General features: G+C 45.0%; 1 protein-coding gene across 5 annotated transcripts in view; it reads right to left on the bottom strand.

The window, feature by feature from the left end:
• The window catches only part of atp6v0a1b (ATPase H+ transporting V0 subunit a1b), a 31,523-nt gene extending 15,888 nt beyond the window's left edge, over window positions 1–15,635 (bottom strand). For 4 of the 5 annotated variants that reach the window (XM_085171522.1, XM_085171525.1, XM_085171526.1 and 1 more), the window contains exons 1-16: window positions 15,508–15,635; window positions 13,383–13,539; window positions 13,177–13,255; window positions 13,006–13,103; window positions 12,752–12,880; window positions 11,278–11,360; window positions 9,106–9,232; window positions 8,887–8,969; window positions 8,414–8,507; window positions 7,681–7,893; window positions 5,182–5,332; window positions 4,825–4,964; window positions 4,563–4,726; window positions 3,633–3,723; window positions 2,261–2,379; window positions 1,937–2,153 (exon numbers count right to left, since the gene is read on the bottom strand). In XM_085171522.1, coding sequence (XP_085027648.1) covers window positions 1,937–2,153; window positions 2,261–2,379; window positions 3,633–3,723; window positions 4,563–4,726; window positions 4,825–4,964; window positions 5,182–5,332; window positions 7,681–7,893; window positions 8,414–8,507; window positions 8,887–8,969; window positions 9,106–9,232; window positions 11,278–11,360; window positions 12,752–12,880; window positions 13,006–13,103; window positions 13,177–13,255; window positions 13,383–13,499 — 1,905 coding nt within the window. In that variant the 5' untranslated portion in view covers window positions 13,500–13,539; window positions 15,508–15,635. The other variant, XM_085171523.1, reaches the window with a different exon arrangement.
• Window positions 15,636–19,427: the final 3,792 nt, after the last annotated feature.

Genomic DNA, 19,427 nt, shown 5'->3' with positions numbered 1-19,427 from the left:
CCCCAGAAGGGACCGGTCCCCTCCAACTACCGACCAATAACCTGCCTCAGCACCACGTGGACGCTGCTGTCAGGCATCATAGCGGCTAAGATGAACAGGCACATGGGTCAATACATGAGCACAGAAAGGGGCAAGAATACCAGAGGCACAAAACACCAGCTACTGGTCGACTGAGCAGTCAGCCGAGACCAACCTGTGCACTGCCTGGACTGATTACAAGGAGGCCCATGACTCAATGCCCCACAGCTGGATCCTGGAATGCTGGGAACTGTACAAGATCAACAGGACCCTGAGAGCCTTCATCAGGAACTCAACGGGGATGTGGCAGACAACACTAGAGGCCAACCTCAAGCCCATAGCACAAGTCAGCATCAAGTGCGGGATCAGCCAAGGAGATGCTCCTCAGGCAGCAGAAACCTAAAAAAGAGGAGGAACCATCATGGAAGGACAGGCCCCTGCACGGTATGTACCACCGGCAGATAGAGGAGGTGGCTGATATCCAGAAATCCTACCAGTGGCTGGACAAAGCTGGACTGAAAGACAGCACAGAGGCTCTAATCATGGCAGCACAAGAACAAGCTCTGAGTACAAGATCCATAGAGGCTGGGGTCTATCACACCAGGCAAGACCCCAGGCTGTGCAAAGATGAGACAATCCAGCACATAACAGCAGGGTGCAAGATGCTAGCAGGCAGGGCATACATGGAACGCCATAACCAAGTGGCCGGCATAGTGTACAGGAACATCTGTGCCGAGTATAACCTGGAAGTCCCGAGGTCAAAATGGGAGACGCCCAAAGGGTGGTGGAGAATGACCGAGCTAAGATCCTGTGGGACTTCCAGATACAGACGGACAAAATGGTGGTGGCTAACCAACCAGACATAGTGGTGGAGGACAAACAGAAGAAGACGGCCGTAGTGATCGATGTAGCGAATGACAGCAACATCAGGAAGAAGGAACACGAGAAACTGCAGAAATACCAAGGGCTCAGAGAAGAGCTCGAGAGGATGTGGAGGGTGAAGGTAACAGTGGTCCCGTGGTAATCAGAGCACTCAGTGCAGTGACTCCCAAACTGGGCGAGTGGTTCCAGCAGATCCCGGGAACAACATCTCTGTCCAGAAGAGCGCAGTCCTGGGAACAGCTGAGATACTGCAGGACCCTCAAGCTCCCAGGCCTCTGGTGGAGGACCCGAGCTTGAAGGATTGACCGCCTGCAGAGGCGAGTGGGGAATTTAATGTTTTTGTTTTTTTTAAATAAATTAATTAATAAATTCAAACTTGTGCACTGAATTATTTTTTTAGTCATTAAAGATGTATCCCATGCTGCAAAAACAACTCAAAGGAATCATTAAAAGCCAAAATGACCATGATTTTAAGCCCCGTAATGAATGTATATACCCGACCCCAGCTGTACCACTACAGAGTTTCACTAACAACAAAACATCTGTGCAGGGTGTCCATGTTTTAAGGTAGAACTGTTATATACTGTGTTATAGCCAACAAATGAACCCCACTAGGTGCCAGCAGCACAACCATCATACTGAGAGGTGAGAATGATAAAGAATTTCAAATTATACACACACACACACACACACACACACACACACACACACACACACACACACAGGAAACAGGAAATGAAAAATTATCACCTCGATTTAAAACTGCAAAAAATCAACAATTTAAAACTAATTTAAACGGTAAACCTCAGCATACTGACAGGACGACACGACCTGCACCTTTATGAGATGGTATCAGTAAGCAAAGCTCAAACTGCTCCAAGCTGCTGTTTGTTTTGTTCTACAGTGAAGCTTGACCTCAAGTTTCTGAGGGAAAGTAAAGCACACTGAAATATCTGTTTGCTCTGCAGAACTGCACGACTCTAACATGTCAGTGTGACGGGCTATGTTAGGAGAGGGCGGGCAATGGGAGGAGCACCTGTCCCTCGTAGAGGCGTTTGTTGGTGGGGTCACCGTAGTTGAAGAGACACATGTTGATGAAGTGGATGAGCAGGCTGGGAGCATCCTTGGACGTCTGGGCGGTGTAGGCTGTCCACTTGTAGAAGATCAGCAGGGCAAGGTAGCCGAACAAGCTGGTCATGAAGACAATCTCTGGGATGAAGCCCAGGAAAATGTTCAGAGGCTTCTTGAAGTACCTGCAGCGCAGCGAGGTCACACGTGAACAACAGAACAGCATGGAGCCTGTTTGAAAATGATCAGCTTTGTTTGAACATTCAGTATCAGCCCTCAGTGTGACTCTTACAGGTGGTTGAAGAGGCTGAGAGACACTCCAAATATCATGTGGATGATGCCCAGGATGACGGACATCTTCATCTTAAAGGAGTTGAGGAAAGTCAGCTTGTTGGTGGCAATATTCCAGATCTGCAGAGGAAAAATTTGCGATAACGATATAACTGACGATATAATTGACGCGAAACAAAATACTTTACAACTCCACAACTTTATTAGTGCAAAAAAAAATTTATGCAAATTTTTTATGTGCATTAAAGTTATATAAAAATTTAACAGTGCAAATGCAAATTCGTTGCTGACAGTTTAACTAAAAGGCATTTCCAGTGGAAACTGGCCGACATATCCTCAGCATAACCATGTATAATCTCCACAACACTTAAAAAGAGGTTATATACGGAGCCCCGCAGGGGACATGGGAGAAAAAAAAATTAAGACGGACTTTTGCGAGATCTCGCAAAAGTTTTGCGAGATGTCGCAAAACTAACTCGGGATCTCGCAAAAGTTTTGCGAGATCTCGCAAAACTAACTCGGGATCTCGCAAAAGTTTTGCGAGATCCCGAGTTTGTTTTGCGAGATCTCGCAAAAGTCCGTCTTAATTTTTTTTTCTCCCATGTCCCCTGCGGGGCTCCGTAGTTATACACACACAATATGGTAACATTATGTTGAAGCACAGTACGTATCACTCCGCGAGGCTCCGCCTACGACAGCCGTAATGCTCCAACAATCCATCAAGCGGTGCGGCTTCGTAGCTTAGCAAAGTCGTACTGAAACATTTGACAGATTTTCGAGCGCCGTGCACATAAAATCGTTTCGAGGTCAGTAAACACAACCAGAGTTCATACATAAGGCGCACGGGATTATAAGGAGCTCTGTCGACTTTCAGAAAAATCACAGGATTGATTTTAAGTGCGCCGTATTTTCCAAACAACACGGTAATAACGACGGCCCGCTAGCATGCGCTACCAAAAATAGTGCTTTGTTGTGTATCTGACGGACGAAAGCTAAACCAGTTCCACACCAGTGAAGCTGCAGCATTTTTACAAACCAGTTCTGGTTCATCTGTTTCACTCAACGATCCACTTTCACCCTTCTCATTCTCCGTCGCCGCCATGCTTTTGCCGCCATGTGCGTATGAAAACAAAGGCACTGCGCATGCGTGTTTTACCCATAATCTATCGCCATATTTCATTTTCTTATCGTTGCCCAACATCATACCGGTATTACCATGAGCAGTATGATATGGCCCAGCCCTACTGGATACTGCAGTTTCCTCAGACAGGGTTCAGAGGCAGGTGACTCATTGTGTCACACGGTCGTGCACTGGAGACAATTAGAGCCGGTAATTTGATTTAGTTGTTATAGTGAGTAAATGCATTGTTTACCGGGTCAATTCCGAGTGGATAAGGTCCACCGAACACGCCAGGAATAGCAGGATCTAACTGGAGAACTGCATTTCCATCAAGAGTCTCAGACCTAGGACAGAGAGAAGGAGAAGAACTACAATACATGCTGCAAGATGAAAAACAGTTTAGAGCACAAACCTGCCACACACACACACAGGCCACTTCATTAGTTACACCTCGCTAGTAACAGGTTGGACCCATATGATGACGCTGACTTCCTGTCTTACTTTGACAGTCAGTTATCTTGTGTTTTGTATAATTAGCTTTGCTGCATTTAAATTCTAACTCTTAAATATGAGAGTTTGTTCAGAGATGCTCTCCTGCATGTTATTAACTTACTTCCTATTAGCTCTGACATCAAACAGGCATTTTCACCAAAGAGCTGCTGCTCACTGAGATGATCTCAGCAGACCGTCTGATACAACCACGCCGTGTTCAAAGTGAGTGATTGGCTGATTAGATCACTGTTAACAAGCAGCTGAACAAGTGCTCCTGACTACAGAAGTCTCCTTTAGGTTCCTACAGGCTCACATGCTGAACTGGATTACATGCATCAGATTCGTTTTTTCCTCTGAGGCTGTGTTTGTGCCACTCGGTAATTTTAAAGGTTTAGCTGTCTAGCTGTTTAGCTATGTCCCAGCTATAGCCGGGTCGTAACAATAGCGTTTTCAGTTATTTCTTGGAGACTGAAGTAAGTTTAATCTTCGAGTTAGCTGCTTCGAGTTAGCTGCTTCGAGTTAGCTGCTTCGAGTTAGCTGCTTCGAGTTAGCTGCTTCGAGTTAGCTGCTTCGAGTTAGCGCTGGGGATGACATTCAGTACTGGTTTTAGTCTGGTAGTGGTCACAAACAGGAAAAGTGGAAATCTAAACTTCATATGTGATGCAGAAAAACTGGAAGAGCCTGAACTCACGTCCAGTTGGCTCCTTTGGGGCCAAACATGGGCCTGACACTCCAGCCAGACCCAAACATGTTGAGTGACTTAGAGAAACAGTCGTTGTAAATGACGCCTGTGTAGACGGAGAAGATGCCCATCAGGAGGATGATGTAGCGCCCAGCAAAAATCATGTTGAACATCTACAGAAGCAAACAGAAAACACTGGAATATGATGCTTCTGCTCACCGACTGAACGAGGATTTACTATGTTGGATTACTTCTACTTGTGTTAACGAACCTCATTGTCACTCTTCTGGGCGAGGAGGCGACTCTCTCGAATGACCAGGTAGAGGGCAGCGCAGGTCATCAGCAGGCCGTGGCCCATGTCACCAAACATGACAGCAAACAGGAAGGGGAAGGTGATGATGGTGTACGGAGCTGTAGGCACACAGGGATCCAAACATTCAACTCTGCTGCTGAAACTTGAAGCAAATAACACAATTTACACACAAAGTAACGAATCTTTGTAACAGAAGCAAACTCGCTCTGTTCGTTTGGTTGACACTCGATTAGTTTGGCCTGAACACTGAACTGCTGCAGAGTCCAGGAGAGCGTCACAATCACACGTTTGAATGAACAGTCATTTCAATATGACCTGGATTGATTTCCCGGTAACTTCCGATGCCGTAGGCGTCCACAATATTCTGGAAGCCTGATGTGAACTTGTTGGTCTTGTTGAAGGTGGGTGGAGTCTGTTTGGTCTGCATCCTGTTTAGGATGGAGGGCACTGTTGATCCGCTCCTCTCCTGTGAAATAAAGCCTCGTTTAGAAAACCTCTGACTGGACCTCAGTGAGCTCCTTATCCAAAGGTCCACAGACCAGTGAACTTTGTCTTTACAGCTAATCAAAGCATATCTCAGATACTGTCCTCATCCAACTATCAGCGGTCCCCAACCCCCGGGGGCTCGTTTGGTACCGGGTGCGAGAATTGAGGCTCGGGTGTGAAATGTATGGTTTTCAGGGTTTTGATTATTAACTCGGTTTCCCTGAATAAATCTTCTCTTGGTGCTGGTGCAAAATACCACAGTTTGTGTCTTGGTCCTATCGTTTTATTTTGTTGTATTTATCCGCGACACCTTAAAGGCCGGTCCGTGAAAATATTGGTCCGTGGTGCAAAAAAGGTTTGGGACCGCTGAGGTAACTTAGTCTAAACAGGGAGATTCCCCATCAGCTGTTCTTTAAGCATTACCAGTGTTGGGGAGTAACGGAATACATGTACCGCCGTTACATATTTAAAATACAAAATATGAGTAACTGTATTCCGTTACAGTTACCGTTTAAAAAGGTGGTATTTAGAATACAGTTACTTTGTTGAAATAAATGGATTACACGGCGGTACTTCCCTGTTTCATATTGTGGCGGGTCAGGACTGTTTGGGTTTTGTTTGACAGCTACGTTCTGTTGTTCCAGGCAGCAGCGTTACGGTTGCCATGGTTACAGGGTGACGCTCTCTCTCTCTGTGTTTCCTGGGTGAGAGAGGCCTTGTTGTTGTTGTTGTGATAAGCTAACAGGCAGAATGCTACAGGTATAGCTCTAAAGAATGTAGCATCATAGGCAGTGTAGTCCGTGCTGCAGGGAGAATGGACTGCCATACACGTTATGTGTCTGTGAGCGAGGGAGGGAGAAAAAGGAAAAGTACGAGCTGTCATCGAGCAAAAACGGGAGCTGGAAGCATGTAAATATAATAATAACCACTGCAGCCAAGAAGAGAGCCTGACGAGCCCAGCTGTAAGTAAGCTATTAAGACTCGACTGTACACCGTGTTCGTGTTTTCCTCTGAAACAATAAGTTCAGTTGGAGCAGCCTTTCAACGCCTCTCTCTGTCTCTGCTAGCAAAGTTGACCCAGACAACAAAGTAAAGGTAGTTTTCGGCTACGAGCCGACACAGAACCCACCGTATTAGTCAGAGGTCCCTTTACTACGGTTCGGAGCCGCGGACCTTCAGTAACAGTAATAAATCACAGCAATAGTACATTCATGTAGTTGTAAACAGCATGATAATATATTAAGTAATCCAAAGTATTCAGAATACGTTACTCTCATTGAGTAACGTAACGGAATACGTTACAGAATACATTTTGGGGCATGTAATCTGTAATCTGTAATGGAATACATTTTAAAAGTAACCTTCCCAACACTGAGCATTACGCAGCTTAAAGAACACCTGACAGTTTTTCTATACATTTCTTTCCATTCTGCTCAGACATCTCTTATCTCTGCTATGCAGATGATATTCAGCTGTACACTTTGGATGGCAGACAGTTTTCTTCAACTAAATCGAGACAAACTGAAATAACTGTGCAGCAGAAACGTGTGTCTGGGATAAAGGAGACACTTGTTGGTTCTGTGGATGCACATGTGAAGACTCAGCTCGTTCCTGTGTTTATCATCTACAACACAAGCTGCACTGTGTCACGTCCTGAACTGGAAACGATTATTCGCGCTGTTGTTTCCTCACATTTGGATTCCTGCAGTGCACGCGTGTCTTAGCAAAACGTCCGTAGAGCGTTTGCTCAGAATGATCCCGACAGGCTTCGACAAAATCCTTCACAATCCTGATGCAGCTGCACTGGCGTCTGGTTTATTTTAGCGTGCAATATAAGATTCTTTTATTGACACGGAGAGCGTCTCATGTACAGGCGCTAGTTTATATCAGAGAGCTTCTGCACCCACGTGTCCCTCGTGGTCCTGTGACCAGGGCCGGCTTAAACCTGTTTTGTTTTCATGTTTCTTGTTTCTATGCATTGTTGGCTCTTGTGAAGCACTTCATGACTGTATTTCTTAAAAGGTGCAATAAAGTTTTACTTACTTATCACTGGGTAGTAACTATGGGAACATTTCAACAACATCATCTGCTCTTTGCACGTCTGATTAGATGCAAACTGTACTTGGTTCTCCCGTATTTATACATGTGTAATGACAATAAAGTTGACTCCTAACTAAGACACAGCAATTCTCTTTGGAAACATCCTAGTTTGATCCCAACCTGAGTCCAGTTTGTGAGTGACTGTGGGTGTCTGTGGGCTCGGATGCACAGCACGAGCAGCAGAGCAGAGAAATGTGCGACAGGCTGCAGAGACGGGACCAAACTCACCGTTCCTCTGCGCAGAGCGAACTGGATCGAGTCCAGGTCTGAGACAGGACACCACACCTCAGCTATCAGACACTTCTGCGTGACGTCGATGTTGCAGAGGTTCAGCGTGTGGTAGATGGCCTTCATCTTCCTCACCTTGATGAACCACACCCGCATGGTCTTAGAAGCAGCCTGAAGCACTCGCTGACGGTGGTCCTCGGTTTGGTTCAGCACCTACAGCAGCAGCGTGGAAGGATGTTTCATCCTGTTAACCTCTTTGATTTTTCACGTTTTCTTGTTGAGGTTTGAAATGTGCAGAAAACCTACGTCACATTCATTCACACAACTTGTATTTCAGTGTAGTGCTAGACTGTGCTGTGGCAGGCTGTGCGTCTGGCAGGATCAGACCTTTCAAGCAGAACAGGCTTTTTCCTGTCTTAATAAGGAGAAATGGGGGAACCACAGCACATAAAGGACGCGGCTCTTTCAAAGATAAGACGTGTAGCACAATGAAGCCTGTCTACATACAAGGGCCTTTGTAATTTGACTGGAAATGAATGTTCTGAAGGAAAGGTGCAGGAGTGCACACTGTTGTGCAGAGCGTCTCATGATTTCATCTGGTTTAGTGAGCAAAAGATGTGCACTGCTAACAGCTCTGGGCTTAGACGATAGAGAGGCATCTGTCCGGGGTCGAGGTCGGGGTTTTACAAGACTGTAAGCATTTGGCTGATGCCTGTAGAGACACATAACTTACCATTTGCAGGTCATCGATGCGGCTGTTGACTCCAGCCAGCATCTCCTTCCTCTCCTGCGGGGTCTCTGGGCAGGGGTAGAGCGACGCACGGAACCTGCAGGAACGCCACAGTCAGTCTGACCACACACCGGTCGCAGCAGATGGCCCCGCCCCTCCCTGAGCCTCCCTGACTTCATCACAGGCCATGTTACGCTGGACATATCGTACAATTTACTAGAATCAGATCAAAGCCTTTCGTGATGACAGACGGGCCATGTGTGTCAGTCTCTACAGAAAATGTTCCACTCTGTGGATTTACAGCCGTCACACAGCGCTCATTCTTAACTAGCACTTAGCTGTGATGCTACTACGTGATCGTGAAACCGTGTCAGGACTAAACATAAACATCACGCTGCGTGATTCTACATTTAAAATAGAGACGGTCAATAAAACCTAACAGTGACAGCAGCAACGGCTTTTCATGCAGCACCCACCCCTCACAGATCTTCTTCACCCGGTTCTTCAGCTGGTCACCCTGGAAGAAGATGATGAACACCGACTTGTGGACTTGATCTCCCTGTTGGAAGAGAACCAAACATTAGATCTGCTCTGTGTCCCAGAATCCCACATGTATTATTTATCTGCTTTATTCCATTCTTCTGAAATTCTGTTCTCATTACTACTCTGCACAACTCCACTATCACTCTACTCACTGTGGTGGGGTCCTCTAGTGGGTCCTCGATCTCTGCCTTCCTTAAAAAGACATTACCACGGCACACCCTCCACAGCATCCGCTCAAAGGTGGGAATCCTCTCCCTGCTGATCACTCCGGCCACAAACCTGCACAGACACGAAACCAGCACGACAGAAACGCCGCAGCTTATAATCCATCACAGTTCACGAGTGACAAATGTGACCTTGAGATCCACTAAGACACAGGTGTCCGACTCCAGGCCTCGAGGGCCGGTGTCCTGCAGGTTTGAGACGTGTCCTTGATCCATCACAGCTGATTGAAACGGCTCAATGACAAAGGCTGTATCCCAATTCAGGGTCTGCAGCCTTAAAGGCCGCATTTTAAGGCCGATTACGTCACAGCGACGCGACGAAGGCTGTCCCAATTCGAAGGCTGCTCGAAATCCGGCCCTCAAATGCGTCCTTCATTTCCCTGAATTTTAAGGACGTGGCGGTGTAGACTTCGTGGCCCAACATATCCCAGAATGCATAGCGCGGCGGTGGGTGTGGATAATTTTGCTGGAAAAACAGCGGATGAGGGGCGCCGAAGAGTAAACTTTAAGTAAGTACTGAATATGATGTCACTTATTTATGTGCAAATGTTTAATAAGGAAGAACATTAAAACATTACTGTCGGCCACATGTCGGCAAAGTCATGTGACATTAGTGACGTTTGTAAGCCAAGTTCTATCCAGGAGCTGACCCTCTGTGTAACAGATGTAAAGCAGAAACAGGTTCGCTCCTTCATACCTTTTGGACATGCCCCAATCTTCATAACTATTGGGTGTCTATATTTAACACTCTGTCAGAGATGTATAACGTTAAATATGATCCCTCTGCTCTAACGGCTATCTTTGGGGTGATACCTCAAGACATCACGTTGCCAAAATACTATTCGAATTCTATTGCCTTTGCTTCACTTATCGCAAGGCGCCTTATACTTTTAAGATGGAAGCAGGAAGCTCCTCCCACACATGAACAGTGGCTTGCAGAGCTCATGAGGTTTTTACATTTAGAAAAGATGAGATATACACTGGCAGGTTCAAGCACCAAATTTCTTAAGGCGTGGCAGCCATTCCTGATGTACATGGAAACATTTAAAATGACCACCTTATCATGACCAGATGCCATATCTCTATATCACTATCATAGTTAACTGTACACTGAATGTCCCTTATACATTTTATTTTTATATTTGTTTGTTGTTGTTTGTTTGTTTTTTTGTTGTTTTGTAGGGGTTTCTTTGGTTTGTTTGTTTGTTTGCCTTCTCTATTTCTGTTATCCTTTGGGGTATTGTAAATACTGAACAGCAAACTACTTTATGTTCAATGTTTTGTTATTAACATGCTGCTGTGACTGAAAATAAAATTTATAAAAAAATTTTAAAAAAAGCTCATGTAGAAACAAACAAACAAAAGATTTTCTCCTTCATTTCTGTCAAACAAAGCTCAAGGCCCTTGAGGATCGTTGAGGCTGCGTACTTTAAGGATGCAGACCCTGAGTTGGGACACAGCCAAAGTCTTGAAGTTCTCCAGAGGCCTGATAACGAACTCATCATGTGATTCAGGTGTGTAGACCCAGGGGGGGATCTAAAACCTGCAGGACACCGGCCCTCGAGGCCTGGAGTTGCCTATCCCTGCACTAAGGCATCAGGATCATATATTTGATGAAATTCTGAGCAGTACTGTGTCTTTAGCCAAACGAGCTAAACATGCAAACTCCCAGAGAGCAGTTATAAGAGACAACAGTCTCAGTGCTTCTTCAGTTCTGTGGTGAGCGTTTAGCAAATCACAGCATCCAGCTCCGCTTGCATCAGCAGATCTGCAGCAAATGTTTTGTTCTGATGTTCAGACTGACTGTAGTTCAGCAGGTTCAGCAGAAGGTCGATGGTTCGATCCCAGTCTGCCTGCCAAACACTGTTCGGTAAGATGCTACCCCAAGTTTCTCTCTGACACTTCCAGTGGAGCGTGAGTGTTAGAGAGAAAGCACTTCTGCTTGTGTGAACGAGGCGCGTTGTATAAAGTGCTCATAAGAGGAAGTGCTTTCTCCATTAACCGTTCCTTCACTGTGGAGTTTATAGTTCTCCAGGATCACTAACCGTGAGAGATCCAGAAGATAAATCGATGTTACTTTATACATTTATTATTATTTACCCTAGTCTGAGTGGGGCCCCGCGGCCCCCCTCACTACCCTCCATCAGAGCCGATGACTCCTCCAGCAGGTTAGGATCCTCCATCTGCCAACAGAATAACAAAAAGCACCTGATCAGGTGTAGGAAGTCAGCAGTTAGGCCCATGCATCACACAGACTTTTGCACTGCCGCTGCAAAGCCTGTAAGAGATGCACATGTGAAACATCACTGAAGTATCAAATAAAGAGTTTCTGCAGAGTGCTGTGGCTGCTAGAACCAATCTTCTACATTTTATGTTCGAAAGACGTTTTTAGGTCAGCTCGTCACACATTTGTTGACTCACGTGACCTGGGACACTCACAGAGCGCGTGCAGAGTGGGAAACTGAAGAAGCTCATAGTATTTGTTCAACAGGAAAGTGATCCTAATAAAATAAAACAGCAAAAACATCACTGCCAGAGCGCACACAGTACAACAAGGACAAAGGCAGGACTGAGGCCGTACAGCACAGACACACAAGGGAGCAGGTGTGCAAACATACAGGTGAAAACAAGGCAGTGAAACTGAGTGCAACACACACTGGACTACCAAAATAAAACAGGAAGTAAGGTAACAGAGACACCGGGAAACAGGAGCTCCAACCTATAACCATGAACAGAACTGGGACCAGGCCAGGACAGAGAAGCTGGTTTGTGGGTCTGTCTGCAGCCACTCTGGTGCTCAGTAACACAAAAGCTGGGCTCACATTAATGACTGACTATTGAAGTTTTCCCATCATGCTTTTGCAGTTAGCTTTGGGTCCTTTGCACTGTGCTGTGTTATCAGTGTCTGAGCCCTTCACTGCAGGGCTCAGACACTTCACTGTCCTGTTACATGTTATGAAAGGTTTTTTCCTAATCATGGAAATAATTCTGCCATCATGCACTGTTGGTGCATACAGTCATCCATGCTGAGTTAACCACCTCCTTCCTGTCTGACGCTGCAGGTTTATCCAGCCTAATGATGCCCGCCCTCACCTGCACTAACATCTCTTTGAGCCTCGTATTTAAAATTACCTTTAAAAGCAGCGAAAGGCATAAAACACAAAGTCCAGACTTTAAATCAACTTCAGACGTCGTGTCTGCTTCCTCTGGCCTCACCAGGCCTGCACCACTGACAGCTGACTGACCTGCTGTCAGTCCCAGAAACCTGAAGGCTGGGGACTGTTCATGGACAAAGCTGCAGCTCTTAAATCAAATCGTTCAAAAATGTCTTGAATTAAAGCCAAAAGTCTGCACTTCAATAAGATCCTCGATGTTCAGAGGTAAAACTGCAAAACTGTGTTCGTCCCAAACCTTCTGGAGGCCCAGCAGGCGGCTCCAGACAATCCCTTTGACTGCAGTGTTGTAGCTGCAAAGCTAATGTCCTCGTCTGCTGTCTGACTGCTGCCTTAATCGACGCATAAACAAAGCCACTCTAACACCTTTGTTCGTCTGTGTCGTGCATGTGTGAGCAAACCTCGTTAAAAAACTGCTGCGTTCGATGGAGGATGTGTTTGAGCTCCGTCAGCTCCAGGAAGTTCTTCTTCAGAGCTTCCTGGTTGGTGTTTATCTCCTTCAGTTCATTCTCCAGCTTCTCAAATGTGGCCTGACAAACACACACAGTTAATTGTGATAATGTTGAAACGTTATTTTGATAGATACAACATTTTGTACCAACTCGATAAAAGCGATGGACAAGAAGGAAACGCTGTTTTGGAAACGGCTGATTACCTCCAGATCAATCATGTCTCTGGGAAAAGGAACTTCCGGGTTCTCTCCAGTGTCCACTGTCGGGATGTTGGCTTTTTTGATCTCCTTCTCAACAAACCCTGTTCATCAAGGAAACTCAGTGATTACCTCGTTACCACAACAAGGGAGCAGAAAGTCGGACTCAGCACTCACTCAGCTTCCTGTCCATCTCCTCGCAGCGCCTCACTTCATTCACAAACTTGCGCTGGAACACGTTTACATCTGGATTCAGCTGTTGTTAGAAAAAGAAACACATATTTCAAAATGTATTACTGGGATTTGTCCTTCACTAAAACCAGCTTACACCATGATAATCAAAATGACTTTGTCAGTGTCAGTCTGGCACCATTCATACTCACATCTCTAAACTGGACCATGCCCAGTTCTCCCAGCTCGCTCACACAGCAGTAGGCTGCCTCCGACTGGAGAAAGAGCTGGGCCAGAGTCATCTCCTCACTTCTGAACAGTTCCCCCATGATGACCTCTGACCTCCACCTCAGCTAGGATCAACAAACACTGCAGCAACGACAGGAAGATTCAATAACAAGCACACGGTGCACAATAACTAGATAATATAGCAAATATACCGTAGTCTCATTAAACTTGACTGCACTCTTCAGACTTTCCTATAATAAAGCGTAGCATGCTTTCAGGTTTATACAGGCTGCAGTTAATCACTTTCTTCAGTGTTTTATCTGTAAAATAACCAAATAGTTATTTATGTCTTTAAACTGTGTTTGAGCACAAGAAAGCTGCAGGTGAACACCCTGGTGGGGGCATTTCTACACCTGTCCTCTCTGTGGGGGCTTCATCGGGGTCACCTCCCACACACCACAGACATAAGACGCAGTGTTAGGACCAACAAAAAATATTGTTGGTCATTTGGTTGGAGCCACAACACTGATGCTCTGTACAGGAAGGGTCAGAGCAGACTCTACCTGCTGAGGCGGCTGAGGTCATTTGGAGTCCAGGGAGCGCTTTTAAAGACCTTCTGTGACTCTGTGGTGGCATCTGTCATTTTTACAGTGTGGTATGTTGGAGCAGCAGTTCATCGGCAGCTGACAGGAAGAGGTTGGATAAACTCATCAGGAAGGCCAGCTCTGTTCTGGGATGCACCCTGGACCCAGTGCAGGTGATGGGAGACAGAAGGACTCCGGCCAAAATAACATCTCTGATGGACAGAGTCTCCCACCACATGCATGTAGATGTTGCTGCAGAGCTGCTTCAGTGACTGACTGCTGCATCCTCCATGCATGAAGGAGCTGCAGGTCCTTCCTCCCTGCAGCTGTCAGACTGTACAATGTGAACTGCTCCCAACAAACATAGATGTTTACATCAATGCTGTAACTGCAATAAGTTAATTAACCGATTCGCACCACAACCTGGTTTGCCTCTTACCTGTAGTTATTTTTTATTTTATTTAATAACTGTACAGTATTCTCTGTTTATAGTAACCACTGTCCTTAATGTAAATATGTAAGAAAAGTTGTGTATGTTTCTGTTCTGTGTCCTGTGTACTGTTTGTTGTATATGTGTCCTTTTGGCTGCTGTTACAACCAAATCTCCCCTTGTGGGACAATTAAAGGATTATTCTATTCTATTCTATTCTATTCTATTTTGAGAATAAAGTGGGAAGTCTGCTTTGAGAAAAACACTGAAATGTTTGGCTACTACAGCCTCGACACAAAGTCCTGTCACTTGGTGACACTAATGAGACACAACATCCTCCTGGTTGTATGAGGGTGCAAACATCCATAATCTTGCATCTGTCCATCATCAGCTCATTTTAAGCTGCACGGTGCTGATGGAAGCGCACAGCAGCAGGAAGTCAAATTAGACGAGTGCACTGTAAAAACCAAAAACCCCACAGACAGGAAACACCACACATTTCATAAATCGTATAGAGGATGAATGCGCTGGCAGGAGTCTGGTTTTAGCAGGTCGTGTACTGTAAGTAAACGGATGATGCTAGAACAGGCTAAAGATGCTAATGCTCGTCTGTCAGAGCGGCTTTACGGGCACCAGGCCCCACGACAGGCTGGGGCTCCACATCTCAGCACGATGAAAGCCACATAAGGAATCACCAGGATTAATAATCATCGACGTCATGCATGTAGTTCCTGTTGGTGCATCAACAGAGGCTTACAGAGCATCGCTGACGTCACTGCATCCCTGCTGATGCAGCTCCGTCCTTCACTGCTCAAGGACGCTGCTGGCTCAGGCCTACAGCCGCTTCATTCATGCTCGTTTTAAATACGAATATCTATAAACAACGACGTAGCTCCGCTGTGTGGCAGGATACCAAGTGCCCCGCAGCCTCATCCTGCCACCTCTGTGAGAACACGAATCACTGCTCGTCAAACTAACCTTGAAATAAACCTCACTGCAAACACAGAGGAGCTGACCACCGCCTCACAGCTCCCACGGACAAACGTGGACTGTGGTTCCTAATCCTCAAACATCCTCCACAGCATCCACACTCACCTCACAAGCTGCAGCTCAGCCCTCTCTGCACACTTCAGTCTCCTCCTGGATGCTGCGGTGGTCCTGCGCTGCGTCAAGTCAGATACACTTCAGCAGGAAACGTGTGCGATGGAGGATTTCAAAGTAAAATCACTGTATCTTTATCTCAGGGATTTCTTTCGTTTTGACGATGGACATAGAAGTGAACTCGAACTTACACGTCTCAGATGTGAAGGATGCGCAAAACACGCGAATACAGCAAATGGGGAAATCAGTTCAATGGAAATATATTTTGAAAATGTTGAAGGTTTTTTTTTTTGTTTTTGTTTTTTTAATTAATTTTTTAATTAATTAATTTATTTATTTATTTATTTTGAAAATGTTGAAGGTTTTTTGGTTTTTTTTTTTGTTTTTTTAATTAATTAATTTATTTATTTATTTTGAAAATGTTGAAGGATTTTTTTGTTTTTTTAATTAATTAATTGATTAATTAATTGATAAATTTATTTATTTTTTAAATGTTGAAGGTGATTCACGGCTTTTCTGCGGGATACATCCCTTTGACCTATCACAGTGTGCGGGGTCGATTCTTACTGCTCAGTCCCACTGAGCCCTGATGTCTGAGCATTTTGGTGTTGGATGGATACAAACTGCCCTGTACCTGTGCATGTGCAATGACAATAAAGTTGAATTCTATTCTATTCTATTCTATTCTATTCTATTTTACATGAAGACACAGAAACACTGAAAGAGATCAAAAGCATCAAGAAAACTTAGCTTTGCATCTACACGTCGTTTTTAGCTCCCAAATCTTTCATGAAGACCTGCATATCAAGTTCTGATTAACTGATCGTCACGATGTTTATGATGCCTCCTTTCTTATTACTACCAGCTAAAGAGCAGAGCTACCAGAGCCCCTCTTAAGGGCTAACAGATGCTGTGTGCACGACTAGCCAAATGTTGAGTCAGTACTAATGAGAACCTGTAGAAAGTTTCCTATTACGAAAGCCACAGTAGTAGTTTCAGCATCTCTCAGTTCCACATGGTGCAGGTTTAAATCAGGACACTGGGAAGCTGCCAGTGAGCAATTCTGGAGCAGGAATTCCCTTAATGTACATAAACGACCACAGCAGACGACGGCACGGAGCAGCTTCTGCCTCATTCTGTGTGCCATGTGTTTTTCATAACGTGTGCCATGGAGATGCCTTCAATAACCAAACATGACTGCATAACTGAACGATGTTGGTTGGATTTCCACAGATTTAAAATCAGCGTCTTTTAAAAATCACATGTTAAAAGATTTTGTTCTCACAGCTTCTTGACTGATATTATGAAGCAACTTATTTAAGTAAACAGCTTTCACCTTTGGGGTGGCTGTCATGGCGTAGACCAGCGGTCCCCAACCCCCGGCCCTCGGACTGGTCCGTGAGTCATTTGGTACCGGGCCACGAGAGTTGAGGCTCAGGTGTGAAATGTATAGTTTTCAGGGTTTTTATTGGTTTTCAGCGTTATCTTGTTATCGTTTTTATCGTTAACTCGTTTTTCCTGGGTCTTTTCATGCGTGTTATGAATAAATCTTCTTTTTTTCGGTACCAGTACTAGTTTTATTTTGTTGTATTTATCCGCAACACCTTAAAGGCCGGTCCGTGAAAATATTGTCGGGCATAAACCGGTCCGTGGCGCAAAAAAGGTTGGAGACCGCTGGCGTAGAGGGCAGAGGTATCCTGTCATCATTAACACTCAAAGTCAGTGCTTCAGTAAACTGTCTGTTCTTTACACTGACTCAGTCATAGATATGTACATTTGCGAAGTTTTGTTGCTAAGATTAGATTAGAAGAGATGACAAAATAATTTATTTATCCCAGAAGCTGAGAAATGATTGTGGCACAGCAGTTAAAGCATGAAAACATTTACCAACTCATTAAGATACAACATCAGAGAACTGAACAGGTCAGATGACAAAAACAAAAATAAAATACAGTAAAGAGTTTAATTAAATAAGCAATGAATGAAGTGTCTTAAATATGCAAATGAAGGTTAAATCTGAAATGAATGCAGGTGTTGTTGCACGACGAGGTCGAGCTGCATCTGTCCTGGTGGCAGTGGAGCCGAGGTGTTAAGGATCCATTATCATTCATAGCCTCAGTCATTTGGTTGAGCTCTGTTCAAACTGTGCTTTGACTTAAACTGGGTTCAGACAACAACAGCAGTGATGAATTCCCTCTGCAAGGACTCATTGTAACAGCCAGCAGGTCAATAATTAGACCACAGAAAGCTTCTTTTGCAGTAACAGGTCTACATTTCTTCTCACTGCAATGAGACACCTGACAGTCTGTGAGCAGTTTGTGTCTGTAAACACTCCACTGTGTGTCTGCAGCAGTTTCTGGGTTGAGTGCACTGCTGGGGTAGTTTTCACATGGCAGCTGAGTTAAAATGCTATTCCATGCTTGCATGCTGTGGGAACTGGAGAACAGAGCTGATCAGCTGATCACTCCATGGCGCTGAGAAAAACACAAAGACATCATCTACAGAGACAGTACCCCATAAGGAGACAGCTCTCCAGCAGGTCATGGCTGACTGGAGCTCCATCAGTAAGGACATGGTGATGGAGACGAGTCATCCTGCTGTATGTGAAGATGAAAATGAAGTAAGACTTGGAGCATACCTGCTGAAGCTGTTTCTGCTACTTTATAGTCCCAAATCAAAACAACAGTTACCTCCAAGCACTTCACATTGTAAGGTGAAGACCCTACAATCACACAGAGAACAATCAGATGAGCCCCTGTGAGCATCACTTGGCAACAGGGGGAAGGAAAAACTCCCTTTGAACAGGAAGAAATCTCCTGGAGAACCAGGCCCATCAACAGTGACAGGAAGAGAACCAGAGATTAATAATAACTAACGATTAGATGTAGAGAGGTGTACAAACACAGGTGAGTGAAGAGGAAGTGCTCAGTGCATCATGGGAAGCCTCCTGCTGCCATCCTGATAATAACAAATGACAGTAGTCCAGCCTACAAGTAATAAAAGAGCAAAGCACCATAACCTGAGTTTTATCTAGAAGCAGAAAATGGTGTTTATGACATTCCTACAGTGACTAATGGGTCCTTATCATCTGGCTTCATAGACAGATATCATCTGCATATAGGGATGGGAATCCACAACTGGTTCTTGTAGAGAACCAGTTCCCAGCAGTCCAGTTCCTTGGAAGCGTCTGCCTGCCTATCGATCCCGTTTATCTGTTCTTGTGCTCCCGCTACGATCAGCTGATTTCAGAGGAGGAAATAGTGGCGCAGTTTAGAGCAAATGGACGAGACTTTTATTATTGTAGGAGAAAGGATGAGAGCGTAAAGTGGAGACAGAAACAGCTGCATCATACTGTTAACACAACTTTGGCTCTTAGCAAGCACCTGCACAAACAGCATGCTAACTGTAATAGCCAAGACCGCAGAGTGATGCTGAAGCTGAGGAAGTGCTGACCCAGCCCAGCGATAACGTGAGCTGCTGCTGAACAGCAGTCAGGCTGCAGCTTCTACCTGTTCATGTTTCTACAGTAGAATCACCGTGACAACCGTCATGAAGTCTCTTTGTTTTCATCTTTGCTTTGTGCTCCGACACACTCAGAGAAAGATCACGCGTGAGGTCATCAGGACTGTGTTGGTGTGTGTGACTGTAGCCTGTAGGTTTATATTGTTCACTGGTAATTATGTGACAGTGTTCATCTTACAGAGAAACATGAAAGTAACGAGTCGAACACGAATGTCTTTATCCTGGAGTAACTACTGCATTACTTTTAAGTGTTCTGTGTAATATGTGCGTTCACTTTTTTAACATCACCGATCACAACAAAGCGGGAACACCTGCAACATGCACGATGTTTGATCACACAGCATAATGTGCATGGATGTCTTTGATATGCTGCTGAGAGGTGATGGTGACCC

Source organism: Neolamprologus multifasciatus, chromosome 8, assembly GCF_963576455.1.
Source record: "Neolamprologus multifasciatus chromosome 8, fNeoMul1.2, whole genome shotgun sequence".
NCBI lineage: Eukaryota > Metazoa > Chordata > Actinopteri > Cichliformes > Cichlidae > Neolamprologus > Neolamprologus multifasciatus.
The sequence above is the reverse complement of the archived record's forward strand: the minus strand, read 5'-3'. Positions and strand labels throughout refer to the sequence as shown.